The sequence below is a fragment of the Haliaeetus albicilla genome, chromosome 18 (assembly GCF_947461875.1).
Source record: "Haliaeetus albicilla chromosome 18, bHalAlb1.1, whole genome shotgun sequence".
Taxonomy (NCBI): Eukaryota; Metazoa; Chordata; class Aves; order Accipitriformes; family Accipitridae; genus Haliaeetus; species Haliaeetus albicilla.
Genome location: NC_091500.1, coordinates 6,417,040 through 6,436,684, shown reverse-complemented (window position 1 = coordinate 6,436,684; position 19,645 = coordinate 6,417,040). Strand labels below are relative to the sequence as shown.

General features: G+C 39.5%; 1 protein-coding gene across 2 annotated transcripts in view; it reads left to right on the top strand.

The window, feature by feature from the left end:
• RCAN2 (regulator of calcineurin 2) overlaps positions 1 to 19,645 on the top strand; it is a 93,285-nt gene that overhangs the window by 42,399 nt on the left and 31,241 nt on the right. The window contains exon 1 of one of the 2 annotated variants that reach the window (XM_069805621.1): positions 6,690 to 6,999. The exons of the other annotated variant lie outside the window; for it this stretch is intronic. Within the exon in view, the coding sequence (XP_069661722.1) occupies positions 6,913 to 6,999 (87 nt within the window). The 5' untranslated portion in view covers positions 6,690 to 6,912. Of the gene's footprint in view, positions 1 to 6,689; positions 7,000 to 19,645 lie in introns of those variants that run through there. 2 annotated transcript variants of the gene reach the window in all.

Below are 19,645 nucleotides of genomic sequence, written 5' to 3'. Positions count from 1 at the left end.
GCACAGAGAAGGATTTGTAACCATTTCCAGTAGACAGAAGACACATGCACTGATGATTTCCACCCCCTCACACTTCCCCGTATATACTTGGAAGCTAAGGACTATGAATGATAATGCCACGTTAAAAGTAATTGAACAATTCTGACTCAGAGCTGAAACTTGTATGTAGCTAAGCGAGACAGCAAAATGATGTTGGCTAAATGACACAGTCATTTATTCAGTCACTGAAGTATTCTCACGTTATTGTATGCGGGTCTTCGAGTTGCTTGATATTATCTGTATTAAAGGAGGGAGAAATCCTTCATAATGTTTATGATTTGTTTTATTTTCTGATTCTTGGACCCTCAGATTCTGAGATCTATAAGCATAACTAACAAAGTTATTACCTACGGAAAAGCAAAATATCACTTATAATACAGAAAAGTTACCTTTCCAAAAATCAAGGCCAGCCAAGGTGTGGTTTAGCTAGGGATTTTCCAAGCTCTAGAGTTCTGCACGTATGAGAAACTTATTGATTTAGGGTTATTCTAAGTTCAGTTAAACTTCCATTTTCATTTTTTTCTCTGGCCAAAATTCTGTCTTTAAAAATCTTCAAACCATAGGAATGATTATTTGGTATGAGAAGGGGTGAACTGGAGTCCTTTTTTGCCACAATTGTTGCCAATTTAGAATTTGTAGAAACTTTAGCTTGGGGGTCAAACTCATCTTGGGAAGATGGATAGTTCATTGTTCCTTATTTATTGTAAATACCAGTTAAATCTTCTATCTAAAAGATATTGATGTATAATTCATCTATTTATCATCTTTGGGGGGTTCAAAGATGCTCTACATGTTCTTTTTTATATCTTCGATATTGCTGTGTTCAATAGCCTCTGAAAGTTCATGAAGTTTTGATAGTAATTTAGAACCGAGGAAAGAGTAAGTTGGTACAGATAGGCTTCCTCAGGCTTAACTCATTCTTGTTTCAGCTGTTGACTCTGTTCTTGGAGAAGTTTGCTAATGGACATTAATGGAATCTCAGGCTTTTTCATCTATTAAAAAGGGTATACATAAGAGTTAAAATTCTCACAGCATTCTCACATGCCCCCACAAAGGGGCATAATTTAACAGAGTAACATTTGGTGGCCATTCTGTTTGGGAATGATGAGTGGGAATATTATTTCCGGGTAACAGTGAATTCATCTAGCATGGCAATGTTAGCTCATAGCATCAGGTAATGTATTTTATCTCATTTGCTTTCACATCTCCCTCAGCTTCAGACATCTCTGAATTGTGTCCTGAAAGTGCCAGCCTTTCACCCTTCAACATACACAGACCGTAAACTGCAACATAGTTAGAGATGAGGATAACTCCTCCCCTCAGTTCCCATTTATTGGCCCAAATTCCCCTGATGTGATGTGTTGGGCTGGATTTATCTGTTACTTCCATCCTTTTGGGGGTAATCTACTTTAGCATGAGACAATGCTCACTGTCATAACTAAAAAAAATTACACATGTTCTTTTTCCCTTCTATGGCTGAGCTGAACCCTACTTACTCTTCAGTATTCCTCTTTTAATGTCTTTATGAAAGACCTTTTTGGAGGAGCTAGCTTTGCTCTTGAAGAATGGATCTGGTTGGCCTTTCTTATCTTCTGCTGCAGACAGAAAAACTGGAAGAACTGTCTTTTGAGGGCTTTTTTTCAGGGCTGTCTCTTACGTTACTAAATTTTTATGGGTTTTTAAAAGTATTTATCTTTTATAATTCTGTTAAAAAATAGGATTATATTTGTAAAAGTGTGTTCCTAGCGACAGGTATATAAGGGAGCTTGGTTTTAAATACTTTTGACTTGTGTAGTGGTCTGAATGAGGTCAATAAAGATGCACATCATTAAAAACATTTGAGTCAGACATAATGTGAATCTATTTACGGTGGTCCATTCAAGAGTCAAAAGGTCATTGATGTAGGGTTTCTTTTTATTGTTCTTGATTTCTACAGCACCTTGATATGGTTTGCATCTGCAAGCAGAGCTGTTGCAGAAATAATCCCTCTATTACTAGTAATAATGAACACAAGCTTTATCTAGTGAGCAAAAAATGTTCACAGTTGCTTTTGAATTTAGCTAGTGGTTTTGGTTATAATGTGGCCGATGTTACTGTGAGGTCTAGATACAGTGAAGTTTCCCTAAGGCTAAATCAGTAGTTGTTTGCTTGTAAAAGGAGGGTCAAGATTTTGCACAAGTTGTTTTAATGACTTGACAGTTGAGCTTGAAAAGTCTTAAATCTGTGGTACTATTTATACCTATCAAGCTGAAGCATAGCTATAACTATGGTAACGCTCTAGAAAAACAAAAACTCCACACATAGGAGTAAAGGTTGTAAACGAGGACTGTGTTATCCCAGGCACTGTACAAATCCAGAACACGAGATTGTCCCTGACTGGAACAACATGACTTATTCTCTTTCTGATTTTGGAAACTTCTTGTCTTTTTGGAGGGGTTTGCTGATTGAAGTGTAAGACATGATCATGAAGTGTTAATCATCAGAGTCTAGTGATGCTGTCACCTCATCAGAAAGTAACTCCCGAAACACAAAGTACGTTTAGAGAGGAGGCATTGCTTTATTCTGCGCAAGGTGGAAGATTTCCACAAATCGAGCACCCCCACTGAGGTTTTCAGTCCATACTTACACACTTTAGTTAAAACACCATGCCTAATACATATGTTCCACCTAACTATTGCATGCTCGTTATGCTGAGCAAGCATGACAAGGTGTTCTCTTGAGCAGTCATCCCAGAGCCTTCTACGCCTGCGTGGGTCTCTGGTGGTCTTCGGGGGTCGTTTGGGGAAGAATCCCCCTCCTCCTTTTGCCCTTCTGTGGGCGTGTGTCATCTGAGGACACCAGGGTCTTTTGTTTTTCTTGGCAACCCCTCGTTGCTCAATGCCAAGGAGGATGAAGGTCCTTTATTAGCAAGTCTGTAACCCTGAAATGTCCGTTATCTGGTGCCTTGACTATTATCCAAACACTCCTTAAGCATCCTCTATTGTAAGCAGAATCTTAAACTAGATAAGCTTTACCTTGAGTACACATAATCTAAACAGCCCTTGAATAGCAAACATATCAAACTTCTCATGTTTTGTGGCTTTTTTTTTTTTTCTTTAAACTATCACTGCCTTCTTATTTGTTAGTCAGTCTTTTGAAGGCTTGAGGCAACAAAGCTATGGGATTACTTTGGTTCTTAAGAAGCAACAATACCACCACGTTATGTTTAATCAGTATTATTCTGAGTTCCAGAACCTGTTTGATGGCTTTACATGTAACTAAAAACTTGGTATTTCCATACTCAGCCTAGATATACAAGTGGGTCTCAATTGTTCTTAAATTCACTCCCCTGAAATATTCACATATAGTGAATAATGCCCATTTAATTCCATGCATAATTGTTACTACGGGCAAGACCTGAAACGTGTTGAGAAACTTCTGAATGACTGTTCAAAACTCTTTCTCCATTCTCTGAATTAGTGGTTGTGGTATTAAGCCCAATGTAAAACTGGTAGGGGACGGCAATAGAGTTATATAGTTTTCGACGCACTTACATTAACATTCTAGTTCAGGTAATTTTCTTCTGAAATGGTCATCCACCTTCTGTGCTTTGGCTCACATCACAGAGCACTCCGCATGTGGATTCCCTTCAGATGAACCTAAAACAGGATGCCTCCAGGCTTGCTTCCGCTGTGCTGCTGCTGGGTACCAGTCCTCAAGGCATACTAGAGCTAGCTTAAAATAATCACTCTTGAAATAGGTATACTGTTGATGTCAGGTCCTCAGCACCAAATGTTTTACTTGAAAAAAGATCTGCTTGTATTGGTGAGTATTAATGTTCCATATATTGTCTAGCCTTTAACTTTCAGGTGAAGCTTTAAGGTATATATGTGATCCACAAATCCTCTAGCTTAGCACCAGCCAACAAGAGAGCAGCTTTCCTGTGCACGTTAGTACAAAAGCTGTGATTAGTAGCAGCTTGTGATCTGGAGAACCTGCTGAAAGAGTAGGTTCTTTGAGTATGCTGAAGTGCATATCTGTCTCTATCAATTTCTGTTTATTAAACATGATACTTTAAAATATGCATGAAATATGGATTTATTTTTTCTTGCGAGTTTGGTGAATTGAATTTAATTTCTGAAAAGAAAAAACAACTAGGTTGGCTCTGTAAAGAGCTCACTAAAATATCCTACTGAGCTAGAGTGGATTTTAAGGGGAAAAAAGTGGGTTATGCTTAGGAATAGGCAAGAAGAAACATGAAATTAAAGTAATTGTGATCTCAGTAACATTTCCTTACTCAGATGGAGTGGAAAAATTGCAATGATTCTGTTTTGAAAGGAGATGAATAGTAGAAGTGCAAAAATAATCATGAAGTGGAACAGGTCAGTTCGTATGCCATGTACCGGGTTTTCATAAGAAGATTAAGGAGATAGGCTATTGAAATTGATAGGTGACAGTTTTAAAAATGAAAAAACTAAATAAATTAGTTATTTAGTTAGTGGAGCAGTGGAGCTCTGCATTGTAAGATCTTTTTTCTGTCACTGCTATGAAACCACACTCAGGCCAGGCATCGCTTTCACTTCAGATGCCTTTCTAGACCTTAGTGATCAGCATCGTCCAATTCTTGATATTTTCCTTTTTCAAATGTTCGTTATGTTTTTTTGTCCTGTTGGTCCATTACTGCTAAAACTTTCATTAGGCTCAGATATACATGACTCGTCTTTGCTTTCAGTGTTTCCTTCCAGCTCTTTGATAACCACTTACTAACTTCTCAGTTTTCTAGTGACATGATTTTTCCATTGCTGCCTGCTTAGAACTTCAATCAGGCATCTTTATGGCTTTTTTCTATGATATCACATATATATGATATTCAAATATATAAATAAAAGTTCCTCTAAACATGCACAAAAATGTTAACTTCAAATTCTTTCTAAAAAGTGTTTTCCTATGTTTTATGAAAAAACTTGACAGTGATCAAGTGACTGGTCTGCAAAATAATTGATTATCATGATAAACCATATTGATTCATTTGCTGCCTTGTACTACCTCATCCATTTCTGTTGATCAGTATAGTCTTGGTTTGTAAACTCTTTAGTGCTGGGATATGTTTCTGTCCTGGTTCTGGATCTGAGCTTGTGATTACTGCTGATGGGGGCTGCTATAAATACAATTTAAAAAGTGGGCAAATAATTTAATAGAACTTGGAAAAGAATGTGCTGGTAAGAGATCTCAGCTTTTCTGTATCAGCTTCTAACCTTACTGCCAACTCACAGGTGTAAAGAGTGGATTTCTCAGCGGAGGTTGTTCTGTCTTTGGCTAATCTGGAAATCCCTGCGCTTAACAAATTTATGGTGCTGGTGAAAGAGTAAGATAGAAAGCTGGGTGACTTGAGTCTAATCTGAAGCCGCTTCTGCTTTTAGGTGTCTGAATGCACAGTTTTGGTGCAAAGAACTCAATATATTTTCCCCAGGTGTCTTCATTCTGAATTTCATTAAGGGTATGGTAGTCTGCAGCCCAACTTGACTGCGGTTCAGTACACGTGTCTGAGATAGTTTTAGACAACCTAGTTTAAAAATCAGTAGCAAACTATGCGCAGCATCACAGAACATGGTACAAGCTGCAATATCTCTGTCAATGAAGCGGAGTTAAGCAGAACAGTCTCTTACATTGAGCTGTGTGCTGCTGCTATAGGTTTATATCAGTAGTTTAATAAATATTTTAATTCTGCCTGTTAATCTGACTTACCCACAAATGTCATCTCTAGGCCTGCAACAATTAAAAGTAATTTATGGATGACAAGAATGAAACATTAGAGGAAAAATAATGGTGCAGGTCTGGAATAACGATCAACTTTAGAAGTCCCAAATTTGTAGATATTTTATTTCTATCATTAAAAAATAAACTTTCAAAGAATAAACAGATCCACTGAGTCAGCAGGTGTAAAACATCTTCACTTTACTTAAAAATATTTCTTTCAGTTGAATAGTGTTAAATTTGTGGAGTAGTAGCTCTAAGGACATATGGTATAAAGGCTGCCTAGTGCAAATTCCTAATTTCAAGGGAAATTTTCGTGTTCTGTTCTTTGAAGGGGTATTGACTTCCAAATCACACACAAGACATGCCTCTGATCTTTATGAAGATGAGTCATAGTGCAACTTGTATGTCTAAGTACTGAGATCAAATTTGCAGTGTGTTGATCACTCCTGATGCCAGGACTAGATGTTCTCTAATCTCATGTGTAGGGTTATATAGTGTGCTTTATTAAAAAAGAAGACATAGAGCTATTAAAAGCAGAGTGCTGAGGTTTTGTTGTTTGGGTTTTATTTTCTTCATTAGTGCTCTGCTGTAGATTTTAAAGTATAATGAAGTAATGAATGTTACCTTGAGCTTAGTGGCTTTAAACGCTGGGTTAATTTACACTCAGAGCGGAGCTTTCAGTGTCTGGCGATCTTTTTTGCCAGCATAAGCACTCAGCTGAAACAACAGCTATGACTCAGTTGCCAGTGAACGCTGCTTGAATTGATTTAGTCCGAGTTCAGATTTAGCACATAATCATGTTCAATTTGATCCACTGTGCTGCCTAGAGATAAAAGGGTTGAAAAAATAGATTTAGCTTATGTCAGTCTTTGTGGTGATGTCATTGCCATGAGAGATGGAATAGCGCTGTTACTATGCTGTGCCTGCTCAGTTGGTGGGTGTACGAGGGAAAGGCAAGGAGCAACTCAGTTAAGTGCAAAGAGCTTGCGTCGGAAGCTTGCAGTTATTGTCAGCATTGAAACAGAATTTTGGACTGTTCAGTTACAATACTGAATTGAAGATTTTATTTTATTTTTTTCTGTTCTTCCAATCATTTGTTACTCTGAGGTTGCCTAACTCTGTGTACAGAAGGGGGGGATGCCAGCCCGTAGCATGGACTGTGATGTCTCCACTCTGGTTGCCTGTGGGGTTGATGTGGAGATCTTTGCCAACCAAGAGGTTAAGGTATGCGCCTACAATTCTTTTGTTACAGATGCTTCTTAGAAAAGCCTTTGGGAGCAATAGGTATTTGTATGTAGCAATTCAGAATAAGGAGGCAGATGAGATTCTGCTGCAGTAGTAAAAGACATGCAGTTAAAAAATCTGTTAATTAGGGGAGAGAAATATGGGAGAGAAATGTGCCTGCTTTTTACTGTGTTTTGATAAGCTGAAAGAATAGGCTGGTGTTTACTCTTTAATGATATAAGAAAAGGGTTATATAACTGGCATCTGTGCATATGCATGTTTCATATTCATAACAAATCATTCATTGTTAATTTTGTTGAGATATTTTTAGTCCAGTGTCACTTTTTAGATCAGCCTTGCCGTATATGTTATTTATCAGTGTTGATATGATAATCTTCAGGTATTTTTACTCAGTTGAACAGTAGCTGTTTCTTTCTTCAGATCTAAATAATGTATACAAGTATAAATTTTTTGTGAAGGGTTAGAAGTTTGTAGTAAGTATTTTGGTGCATCTGCAATATAACAGTATACAAAAAGTTGTGCATCTCACATATCATATGAATACATCAAAAACAGTGCTTAAATCTAAGGCTTGATATGTTGGGCTCATAGTCTCTTAATTAGACAACTGCTGTAGAAAAGTCATTGTGTGTAATTGCTTACTGTTGAAATCAATTATCTTTTTCATTTATTCTCATATTACTGCAAGAAAATCACTGCAAATTAAGTTTGAAAGAGGAATTTCAAATATGCTTTTCACAGATCATCTGAAAGAGCTCATAGGCATAATACAGTGATATTCAGCAGTTTATTTAAAGGACAAAGATACATTAGTTTCTAATCTGATTGTTCTTAGTATTGAAAGAGTGGAACAGGGAGAAGAAGGATTTACAAATTGGAGGTCAAATTTTGATCCCCTGTTCTGTTTAATTCTGAGTCAAATATTGAAGCCAATGGAAATATCTGGAAATAAACCCACTTTCATTTGCAAGAGGTTATTACGATTTTTATTTCCCTGTTAGTTTGTTACCAGGTGATATCATGTGTACTTTGTACAGATGCTTTTGTGTTGCCAGCAAGAGATTCTTCTTAATTTAAGAAGCTTTTTCCTAACAGTTTAATATTGGATTTAGAGATGAAATAGTGAATAATTCAGAGGAATGGTTCAGGTGAGCAGTCTTGCCTGCATTGGGACATGTTTCCTGTAGCATTTTGAAGTAGTAAAATGTTCATCTGCTTATTCCTTTTTTTCTTCTTTTTTACTTAAGAACATGTTTTTTTAAATTTAGGAATTATACCTGCATTGATATGGGCTTGTACCTGGAGCAACTGTCTTATAGTGTCTGGTCTGTGCTCAATGTAAGACTATGCAAGAAATTAAAGTTGTAGTAATTTTCTTGTATCCTTATTCATGTGGCAGTAGCAATGAAAAAGCGAAATTTTGGCTTGCATAAAATCAGCAGAAAGTGTTCCATTGACTTTGTAAGACTTGGATTAGCCTGATTTAAGCTGCAGCATCTGGAGAGTGTGGCCCAGGAACATGGCATAGAAGAGAACAAAAGGGTTACAGAGACACTGCAGGAATTGTAATCCCTTTCATGTTACTTAGACTTTCTGTACTTTGTTTGCTTTGGTTAAAACTGCCTTTTTTTCTTCTTTTTTTCTGATGTCTGAATTAAAATGTTGACTGCAAAGACTTTAGGTATATTTACAATGGAGACTGCACTGCAGACTGCACTGCAGCTTAGAAACGGTAAGTCTGTTTAGAAGTTGGCTGGCTTAGATGCTAGAAGCAGTCTGTCCTCGGTGACCCACAGCTCACTGCAGGCTAATTTTCACTTAGTTGTCAACAAACTCGGTTGTCGGAGGCTGTGTGCAGCGCTGCCGCAGCTAGGCTGCTTCCAGTGCACAAGCCTGCCTAGCTCCGTGCTGATGCCCAGTCTCTCTCTACACAGCAGGCTGCAGCGTGGGCAGCCTCTCTGTGAAAGTTTCAGCCCTACTGATATTTTGCAGGTGGAGAGACCTACTGCTTTTTTGCTCACACCCAGGAGAATTGCAGCAAAGAAAAAAAAGAATGTTTTTTTGTCTGCAAAAGGGGTTCACTTCAAGGTGTGGGGGGGGTGTTGACAGTATGGTCTCTGTCAACATAAAAATGTTTGCGTTGACTTCGATAAGATGACAGGAACATCAAGCTTTAAGGTTAAAAAGGAAGGAAGCTGTTTCTGAGAAGAGATGGGTGTGGAACTTGCAGTAGAAGAGCAAATGCAAGCACAGAAATCCTGCCTTCTCCCCCTGCCCTGTTCTCCTGTGTGCACCTACGTCTCCGCCCAGCCCTTCTGCAGGTCAACTGGAAGGCACAAGTAGTATTGAAAACTGAAGTCTAGGCTACTATCCTTTCAGTTTTCTTCTGCTACAGAGCTTTTCACGTAGGGGAGAGTTTTTTGTAGGCAGCCTTCTGGCTGTATGAAGGGAATGCTCCTTCAGTGGTAGAACAGATACATTAAAGATTTCATGATACGTGTGGTGCTTGATGAGATTTGCTAAAATGATCTATTAGTCCTGTAGAAGTAGTTCTCTAATGTCAGCAAGGATTGTGTTTTAGGTTTTAGGATATGCTTGCAGCATAGCTCACTATTTCAAGGCTTTGGAGCAGGATGCTCGCTGTACTGAGCCATCCCTGTCCCGCTTACAGCATGTGGGTTGGACGCACCTGGGAGGCTGACGGCAGCCAGCAAGCTGAAGAGGGGTGTGGAGGTGTGGAAAGGAGCTGCCCTGTTTGCCAGGCCTGCAGTGGAAGAGCTTGGTATGTATTTGGGCTGTAGAGCAGGAGCTCTTGCAGCAAGTGGCAATGATGCCTCCTGAGGCTGTCACTCCTCCAGGGCAACAGCCCTTCAGTGCTGGGGCATTCTTACAGAGAGGCAAAGGCTGCTACTGGGCAGCGGTCTTGGAGCGGAGCGAGCTCCTTAGCTTATTGCTGCTTTTACACCTATGGAAGTGACCTTATTCTGTAGGCATTATGCTCTTAGCATCTGGCAGACAGGCTCGGAAATACTCTTTTTTCCATTTGGCCTCTGGAACAGGAGAGCTATTACTTAGTACTGAAGGCAAAGCTTTTTAGTTTCAGCATTTGGAGCGGCTCGTCCTTTCAACAGAGGTTTGTGTGGATGCCCTGCAACTGGCAGCTGGCCCACAGCACTGACACCCTTGGTTTACCATCCATGAACCCATCCAACAGGCCTTTCGGTTTTGATCAGTTGCTGCTTTGAAATGTCTTTTATAATCCAAAAACTGGGTCACACTAATAAAGATGCTACTGACTGTTCAGTGTTTGTGTATCAGGAATTGGGAAACTTGAGAAGAGAACCATAGAAATCATGAAGTGCAGTTCTGCTTTGAAGTTCACCTGGATAATTAAAATTCTTCTTCCGGTGCCTCTAGATGATAACTTTATGTAATGATGTTTGTTACATAAGCAATTAGTTAATGAATATCTTGTTTATTTCTAACAGAAATTCCAGACATCACTGAAACAGTGGAAGAGAATTTAAACTCATACTTCTTACTCTAAGCAAGATATTCTTATATTATTAATTCTTCATGTTCTCTCTTCAATTATGTTCACATGCACCATTCCGCTAGGCAGCAAGGTATGATTGGGACCACTGTAGCAGAGAAGAAATACTAATGATCCAGACTGATCGAATTTGTATCTGAAGACAGTGATGTAAAGTAATGAGGAGAAGAACGCTATCTTAATACAAGGAAAAAACAATGTGGACATGAGCCAGCCAGCAAAGGGAAACAGCAGAAATAGTTTCCCTGTTGTCGCTGTATTGTTTTGGGGCATTAATCCCCATTGGGGCAGGATCTCTTGTCAATCTGTAAACTCATTATTCAGTTCAAATGCTCCAGTAAGCACACTGCTAATACTAGTTGTTTGGGATCAATGACTTGGAGAATAGTTATTGCCCTGCAGTTGCCTTTGAGAGGTTTAGCAGTCTACCATCGTATCTAAACTTCTGGGGTCTAGAGTATGAAAGCATACTATCCTAGCTTCTTGTGTTTTTAACTCTCCAGTTCTCTGTTTGTAAAAACAGCTCATTCACAGAGATGTTCTGAGGTTTAAAGTTTAAGTGCTCTGAGATTAGAGTCAAGTGAAGAAAGCTGTAGAAAAAGGGAGGAGTGTTACTGCTCCTCTGGATACTGCGAGCTGCCCAGTGCACAGAAATCTGTGAAATCTTCAAGATCCAGCAAGCTGAGAAATAGATATATGTGTCTTTTGATCTTTGCTTACTGTCTTCACCTAGAGTAAGTAACAAAGAGGAAGAATGAAAACACTTAGCTTCTTGCTCATTTACTCTATTAACACTTTAAAAATAGGACTGTTTGGTTTGGAGAGCAAAGTGCAACCTCTTTTTCTACAGTGTGCAAAAAGCTGTAATATTGATATAAATGATTTAAAATAAGGGAGTTAGATAAAAGATGTCACTTGTTTTAAGAGGCTTGTAATATCTCTATTTTTTTTATATAAAGCACTGGTTGCTACGTTGTAAATATGAAAAAATTTCAAAAGCAACAGAAATATTTAGTACCTAAATAAGCAGGTACGTGTCCAGACAGACACTTTCTGCTTTTAATTTAATGGTAGCCCTGTTCTCGCTGTTCTTCTAAAGGTCCCAGAAGCTGTAATGCTGTTTCCAGGACATTGACCCTGCTGCATGGCTTCAGTGTCAGCGCTGAGAGTCTCTGAGTCCAGCAAACCTGGGTCTTGTTCACCCAGTGCTACTGCAGACTGAGGCACTGCCAGTAACCTGTGCTACAAAAATAGCTTAGGCTTTGCCTTTGTCCTTCTAACAGCCCCTGTGTGAAGGCAACTGAACTCTTTAAGAAGTTTCCAAAGAAGTGATAAAATGGTATGGCTTCTAAGGGTCACGATGTGCCCTTCAAGCTTACCTTCAATTATTTATATTTGCTTTTTTCTTGACTCAGAAGGGAATGCTGCTGTTTCACTGGAGGTCAATGGCAGCTGCAGGTGCTTATGCACCTGTGAATATGGCATGCTTTCTGTTTCTCATTCTTCACCCTTTTAATACTAAGAGTGAACAGCAGAACAAGTCAGAGGGTTTTGTATTCTTTTTGATCCTCCTTTCTGTTGGAAGTCACATGAAGATATTTCCTTTTAATAAGGATAACTAGACAATGAGCAATTTGTGGTCAAATGAAAATAAATAACAGCTAGAATGTGTTGCTAGAAGGTGCAGCATTAATCCAAGGCAGGTAATAAGGTAAGATGGACCTTGCAATTATACTGATAAATGGCCCAGCCTGTGTGAGGAGCAATGAAGAGATGATGATTTTCTTCAGCAGATTTGAAGAATTAATCAGTACAGCTACAGATTGCGGTACTTCTGCTAGAGATGCAAGTGCAATACTGATTTTTCGTTAAATAATTACTTTGGTTAGAATTCCCAGAAGAACCTAGAGACTTGAAGTACCCAAATTCTTTCAGTTTTTCTCAAAAAAGTTTTTCAAGGGCACATTGTGTTCAGGTCTATAGTGATCTAGTCTTATTCTTCTCTGAAGGTACGGTATAGGTGCACTGTTTTGTCTCAAGCTTTACTGATACCATTTGCTGCTTCTTAGCATGATCTAAGCTTTGATATTAAGAGAAGCTGCAGGGTTTGAGGTAGAGGTCTGCACCAACCTTGTGTGTATCTCTTGAATAATTTTTTTTTTTGCACATAGACTAATGGATATCTTTATGGTTGGACAAGTCTTCCTTTAATATTTTCTAGGGGTGATTCTACCAAAGGCATTAGATAATCTACTTAGTTTTGATCGTTCATGTGCTAAACAGCATATTTGCTTTGGAAGATATTATCTAATCGTATGCTAGAATGCAAACAACCATGACAGTGTGGTCTCAAGCAGTGAATTCTTCCTTGGCAAACAGATGCTGAACAAGAAGAGTACCACAGTTTATCAAACACTTGGCTGACACACAAGCTGCCAAGGTCCAGAAACTGGCCAAGCTAAGCCTCTAGTCAGTGTTCATTCAGTTGCTGCAGGATTTTGTGTTTTCCATACACGTATTTATAGTGGTGCCAGGACTACGTGCATGGGCTTTTCCTGAAAATTTCCCCCACTAATATGGTTAAGTGTCAATAAGCACCTTCCCCTAAATGCCAACAGAATTAAAATTTCCCCCACGGGAGACTTCTGAGACTGTACTGTCTAACCCTCCTTGAAGTAACTGTATTTACTGACTTCCTAGTGTTGAGTCTTGACTCTTTTGTGTAGATCATATAGATGAGCCTCAGTTGCTGCTAGCTTGAGGCATAGCAGTTTAGCTGCCCTCTGCACTATCTGCAGTATAGGATAGTATACCTTTAATTTTTTCTGGCCAAACGGTAAACTTCTCCCCTTTTTTTCCTCATTGACAATGCTTCTAAAATGCACATGCAGCCATCAAGTTTGGCTCCAGCCTATGCTTTCTACCTAGAATTCAGGTTGATTTCCGCTTCGTTCATGTTAATTCGTGAAAGCACAGATCCCCTCCTCACAATGTCAGTGTTCTTGTGATGCATTTAACGGCCCCCATTTGGAATTTCTGTTGGTGCTGAATCAAGGAGAAGCCTTTGGTTGTAGCAGCTCTGATGGAGTAAACAGCCTGACTGTCCTTACAGGGTGTCTGCAGAGCAAACTGCAAGAGGAAACCAGCTGGATGGGCCTGTGCAGAGCTGGGTGCTGCAGCAGCATCTCCATGGCAGTGTGTCTATTCTGTACTCCTGGAGTTGCTGAAAAACTTCAGAGTGTTGTTAGAGATAAAAAGTTCCAAGTATTCTCACTTCCAGATGGAGGACTAAGGAACTGGAAAATAAGTTTTCTGATTAGGAAACTGGATTGGAATGTATCACATCTGGTGTAATTAATAATCCTTATTTTTAACAGTGAGGTTCTGAGATGTTCAATCTCAAATGCTGTTTGGGCTCGAGATGTTTTCCAGAGAACAAGGGGCTTTGCTTAGTTACTAGCTGTTTTTTGGGTTTGTTTGGAATTAGCCCAAACCTGCTGCCTTTCATAATCTGCCTGAGATTCTGGCAGCATCTGGAGGGAGAGATGGACTTTATCTTGCAGGATGGCTTCATATTTAGCAGGAGAAATGTACTGCAGCATGGAAGAGCCTCCAGTTTTGCAGCACCAGATAGTCCTATCTGTTGAAATAATAGTCACTGAGCTGAGAAACACAATGAACCTATTGTGCTCAGAGCAGTATCAGCAGGCAGCTGTACACGGTAATTTCTTCAGCTCAATTTGTCACTTGCGGAAGTATCTGTCTGCTTCATATATTGCAGTGAGTAATCTTGTTATGTTGGCCATAAAAGGCGGAGGCATTCAGACAGCTGAATCATGCAACATCGAGTTCTGCTGTGTTATACCCATGTCATGGCCAGAGAAGTGGTAACCTTGCAGAAATCTCATCCGTCCTTTTGTTCATGTAGGTCAGATGTGCTGTTGTGCAGGCAGATGAACAAATTGTGGTAAAAGAACTGCTAATCCTCTCAAGAAATGATGTTCCGTTTATGGAGGAGATAAGAATAAGATTGTTTCATTTGCTGTATAAGTCTTACTCCAAGTTTACCAGCCTCAAGTTTCATCATCCTCTGCTGTGTATTCTCTTGCGTGATGACAAGGTTCATTCAGTTTTGGTTACTTTTCCATGTTTCTCAGAGAAAACCAGTAACTAAACCAATAAGAATACAAACTTTTTCATTGTCTAAATAATTAGAACTATACTGGGAAATTTGTTTTAATCACCGCTTGTCTGTAGCTGTTGGTTTGGTGTGGGTCCTTTTTGGTTGTTTTTGCAGGTTTTTTTGTTTGTTTTGGGAAGGGGGTTGTTTTGGTTTGTTTGGGGGATTATTATTTCATTTGCTAGTGCTGATAAAAAAACCAAGCCCCAAAACAACCAACCATCAGAAATGGCCTTTCTTCCTCAAAGAGGAATGTTTGTTTAAGAGAAGCCAGTATCTTTAAGGGGAGCAGGTTGTAGGTAGAAGTCCTGAGCTGTGGTTTTAACCTGACGGAGGAGGAAAGCAGTTAGTTATTCAAAAAGGTGGCTGAAATGAGGAAGGGGAGCACGGGGTTTCAGAGGAAAGTCAGTATGATGACAGGGCGCTGTTTTTGTGGGGTTTTTTGTTGGGTTTTTCTTTTTTCCCCCATCAGAAGTAGCCTCTGTGGTGCAAGACCAAGTATGGAGAAAACTCTTGTGGAGGCTGGGGCAGGGAGGTAGGTTGTGGCAGGCCTTCTAATTGAGTGGGTGAAAGCGGCAGAGAAGTTGGGATGGAGGGAGAATTGATGAAAACAAGAATAATCAATGGAAGACCAAGGTGAGAACAGATGACTTTGACTTCTCATGATGTAGCAGAATGACTTAAGGACTTTGAGAGCAGAAGCTGAGACAAGATGCTAGAAAAATCCGGTGATGGTCAAAAAAGGAGGGCTTTGTGAAAAAGCTTTCACCAAGCAGGTGTTAGCATAATTGAAAACTTAGGTAAATTAATCTTGACAGCTTTCTACTTTCCTGAAAGCATCTCCCACAGGCTTCCCTTCCACCTCCAGTTAACAAAATCCCTTTGTGAACTCTTACTCTGGGCTGCTGCTGCTCTCCTTTCAGCTCCCTCCTCAAAACTTTTTGCTGTTAAATGTCTTACAAGGAATTAGATGATTGAATGTGGCTAGACTAAGACACATAGGCATGCATGGAACAGAAAATATTTTGTAAACCCTACCCCTCCCCCCCCCAATCTATTTTCTTTTAGTGTAACTTATTCCTACCTTCTCTATCTTCCTTTCTGCTTCATCCTTCTGGAATGCAAGAAGGAATTGTGTGTTTTCCCATGTTGTTTTTGTCCAGTGTGGTAGATGATACTAGAAATAAATAACTATTATTTCTAAATTGTTAAAAGTATCCAACCAGTAAGTGATACAGTAAGATGTGATATATCAAAATTATGAAAATGTTCTGGGCACGCTTCTTTCAGCAAATGGAGGTGGGTAATTTGGTTTTGATTTTTGATTTTGATCTTAGCAATTAAGGAAGATATTAATAATGGCAAGTACTTTTGGTGAAAATTACTTTGAAGTAAGCTTTTGAAATAAAGTAAGTCTAAGATCAGATGAACAAGGAAATTTTTTTTTTTTTTAAAGTACTTTTCAGCAACCTTATGGAGCTGGTAAATAGTGTCTCCTAAGAAGATTATCTGAGAGACAGAGAAGTGCATGAGAATTAGCAGTTAAGGAGGCGTGTTTGAATGCATAATGGAGATTATCTGTCCTGATGCAAAGGACAGATGGGATGTACATTAAGAGACTGTTATGGCCAGATCAGATACTCCTTTTGCTTTACAACAGTTTAAGGATTTATATATAAAGTGAAAACCAAGTGTGCAAAATCATAAAATGAATTTCAATTAGCAGAGGATTTAAATAAGAACAAGGAAAGTCTTGTGATGCATAAAAAGAAGAGGAAAACAATGTGCAAATCCATTAACAGCAAGATACATACATAACAAACAGTGTGGGGAGGGTTATGGTATGACTGATTTCATGTGTGTTATGTAAAGTGCTTGACAGATAATGAGCTAAATTAACAGAAAAAACCAACCCTAGTAATGGCCAGAGCAGAGAAAAACTGCTAAAAATACAGAGGTAAGACAGTTATTCAAGTGTACAGGACCTGATAAAATCTACCAAAGAATGCTTTATGATATAGTTGAAATAATCTTTCTACTATTTGAAATTATCTTTGGGAATTCACAGGTTACAGAGAGACTGCCGAGGATGGGAGATGGAAAGAAATAGCATTTCTGTTTAAAAGGAGGAGGGGGAGAAAGGCCTGGATAATTACAGATATTTTTATCTAACTTGAATTTTGGAAATAAGTTTGTAAGTACTTTGGAAGTAATTAGGCCTGGGTTGTCTAGAGCAAATCATGTCAAATCAATATGCCTGCCTTGTTTGAGAGGGCAACTGGATAACTGGGATAAAGGAGACGTGGAAGGTGGATATTTTGACTAAAGCCTTCAGGCTGTTCCAGTAATTTTCATAAGTGATCTACAGTCTAAATATAATTTCCGTAAAGTGGGTGCGTACTTGTTTGAAAAATGTCCAAAGCAGAAGTGGTTCCTTCTCAAACAGTGAAGGCATTTAAGTAGATAAGCTCACATGTTTCTTCCTGGAACCAGGTCGAGATTAATGACGCTAGTCAACAGAGAAAAACCTTAAAAAAATGTGTGGATGACACCGTGCTGGTGGGGCAGGGTCAACATTCTGAACAACGTTTAATTAAGCAACAGGATGAAATTCAGTGCAAAGGAGTACACCTGAAAAGAAATCAAAATCACAACTGTATGAAGAAATTCATGTGTCTGAAGAGTTGTGTGAAGCAAATCTCACAAATTCTAATGAACTGCAGTGAGTAATAGTCAGCAGTATCATGCTTTTGTGATCAAAACAAATGTAGAATCACAGAATGGTTTGGGTTGGAAGAGACCTTCAAATATCATCTAGTTCCACCCTCGCTGCCATGGCCAGGGACACCTTCTGCTAGACCAGATTTCTCAAAGCCCCATCCAACCTGGCCTTGAACACTTCCAGGGATGGGGCATCCACAAATTCTCTGGGCAAGCCATTCCAGTGTCTCACCACCCTCATCATAAAAAATTTCTTCCTTATGTCCAATCTAAATTTACCCTCTTTCAGTTTAAGACCATTGCCTCTTGTCCTGTCACTACAGGCCTTGGTAAAAAGTCTCTCTTCATCTTTCTTATAAGCCCTCTGTAAGTACTGAAAGGCCGCAATAAGGTCCTCCTGGAGCCTTTTCTTCTCCCAGCTGAACAACCCCAACTCTCCCAGCCTTTCCTCACAGGAGAGGTGTTCCATCCTTTTGATCGTCTTTGTGGCCTCCTCTGGACCCGCTCCAACAGGTCCATGTCTTTCCTGTGCTGAGGACCCCAGAGCTGAACGCAGTACTCCAACTGGGGTCTCACCAGAACAGAGGAGAGGAGGACAGTCACCTCCCTCAACCTGCTGGCCACCCTTCCTTTTATGCAGCCCAGGATATGATTTCCTACAGGTAATTTCCAGACATATGGATGACAGAGTGTATCACTTAGAGTCTCTTTCTTTGGTACTTTGATGCTGGGCAGGTTAATTCTGTTGAGTGGCAGTTTATTAGTTTGGATTCTGTGCTAATGTGGCCGCTGGTCAGTCTAAGTAAGCTTGCTATTGCAGGTGCACTGTTTGTCTCTTCAGGCTGGTTAGACTTTTCAGATGCACATTTTTTTGTCTAAAAATGAGATTTCATGTTGCTATCTTGTTTACAGATCCTAAGAAGAAAACTACTGAAGTGTGAAAGGTAGTACCTTTATGTTTAGAAACAGCTGATTATATTAGAGTAATTGCAGGACTGTGCGACCAGCCAGCTTTCTGCAGGCGACTGCTAGTCCTTGAACCATAATCTGAGAATCGTTGAACTAAAAAAAATTCTTATTAATCACGACAGCTGGGAGCAAAGCCAAATGCTGGGCCATAACAGTAATAAGTATGCTGCTTATGTTTGAAGTAAATTATTGGCATACTTAAAGTTTTGGAGGTTTGGGAAGTTGATGCATTTTTGTCTGAATTTTTTAAATAAATGAATAAAGAGGAAAGATGTTTAGATATCTATTTCTTGCTTTTGTAGCAGATAACTAGACAAACTGTTGAAAAACTGTAGTGATCTAAGCTTCCTGCCCACAATTTTAACTCCCAAAGTAGTGATGTTTCTTGGGGTAGGGCAAAGAGCTTGGTGTCACTAAGTATTGCTGAATAAAAACATTTGCTTGGCATACAGTAGCAGTCCCAAAACAGGAGATTATACAATGCATACTGCATCCTAGAAAACAATGCAGAATATTTTTGAATGTCATTGGCTCGGTGTTTGCTAAAATTTCTGCTTAAGCTTTAACTATTTTATATAGGTTTATAGTTTATATAGTTTTATAGATTATATAGTTTTATAGTGAAACAGAAGCAGAGCAGATGGACTTTAAGAAAAGGTTTAAAATGTCTTGGATAAGGAGAATTTACTTTGGGAATGTGGTGGGTTGACCCTGGCTGGATGCCAGGTGCCCACCAAAGCCGCTCTATCACTGCCCCTCCTCAGCTGGACAGGGGAGAGAAAATATAATGAAAGGCTCATGGGTCAAGATAAGGACAGGGAGATCACTCACCAGTTACCATCACAGGCAAAACAGAGTCGACTTGGGGAAAAAAATTTAATTTATTACCAGTCAAATCAGAGTAGGGTAATGAGAAATAAAACCAAATCTTAAAAAACACCTTCCCCCCACCATTCCCTTCTTCCTGGGCTTAACTTCACTCCTGATTTTGTCTACCTCCTCCCCCCTCCAGCAGCGCAGTGGGACAGGGAATGAGGGTTGGGGTCAGTTCATCACATGTTGTCTCTGCCGCTCCTTCCTCCTCAGGGGGAGGACTCCTCACTCGTCTCCTGCTCCAGTGTGGGGTCCCTCCCGTGGGAGACAGTTCTCCATGAACTTCTCCAGCGTGGGCCCTTCCCACAGGCTGCAGTTCTTCATGAACT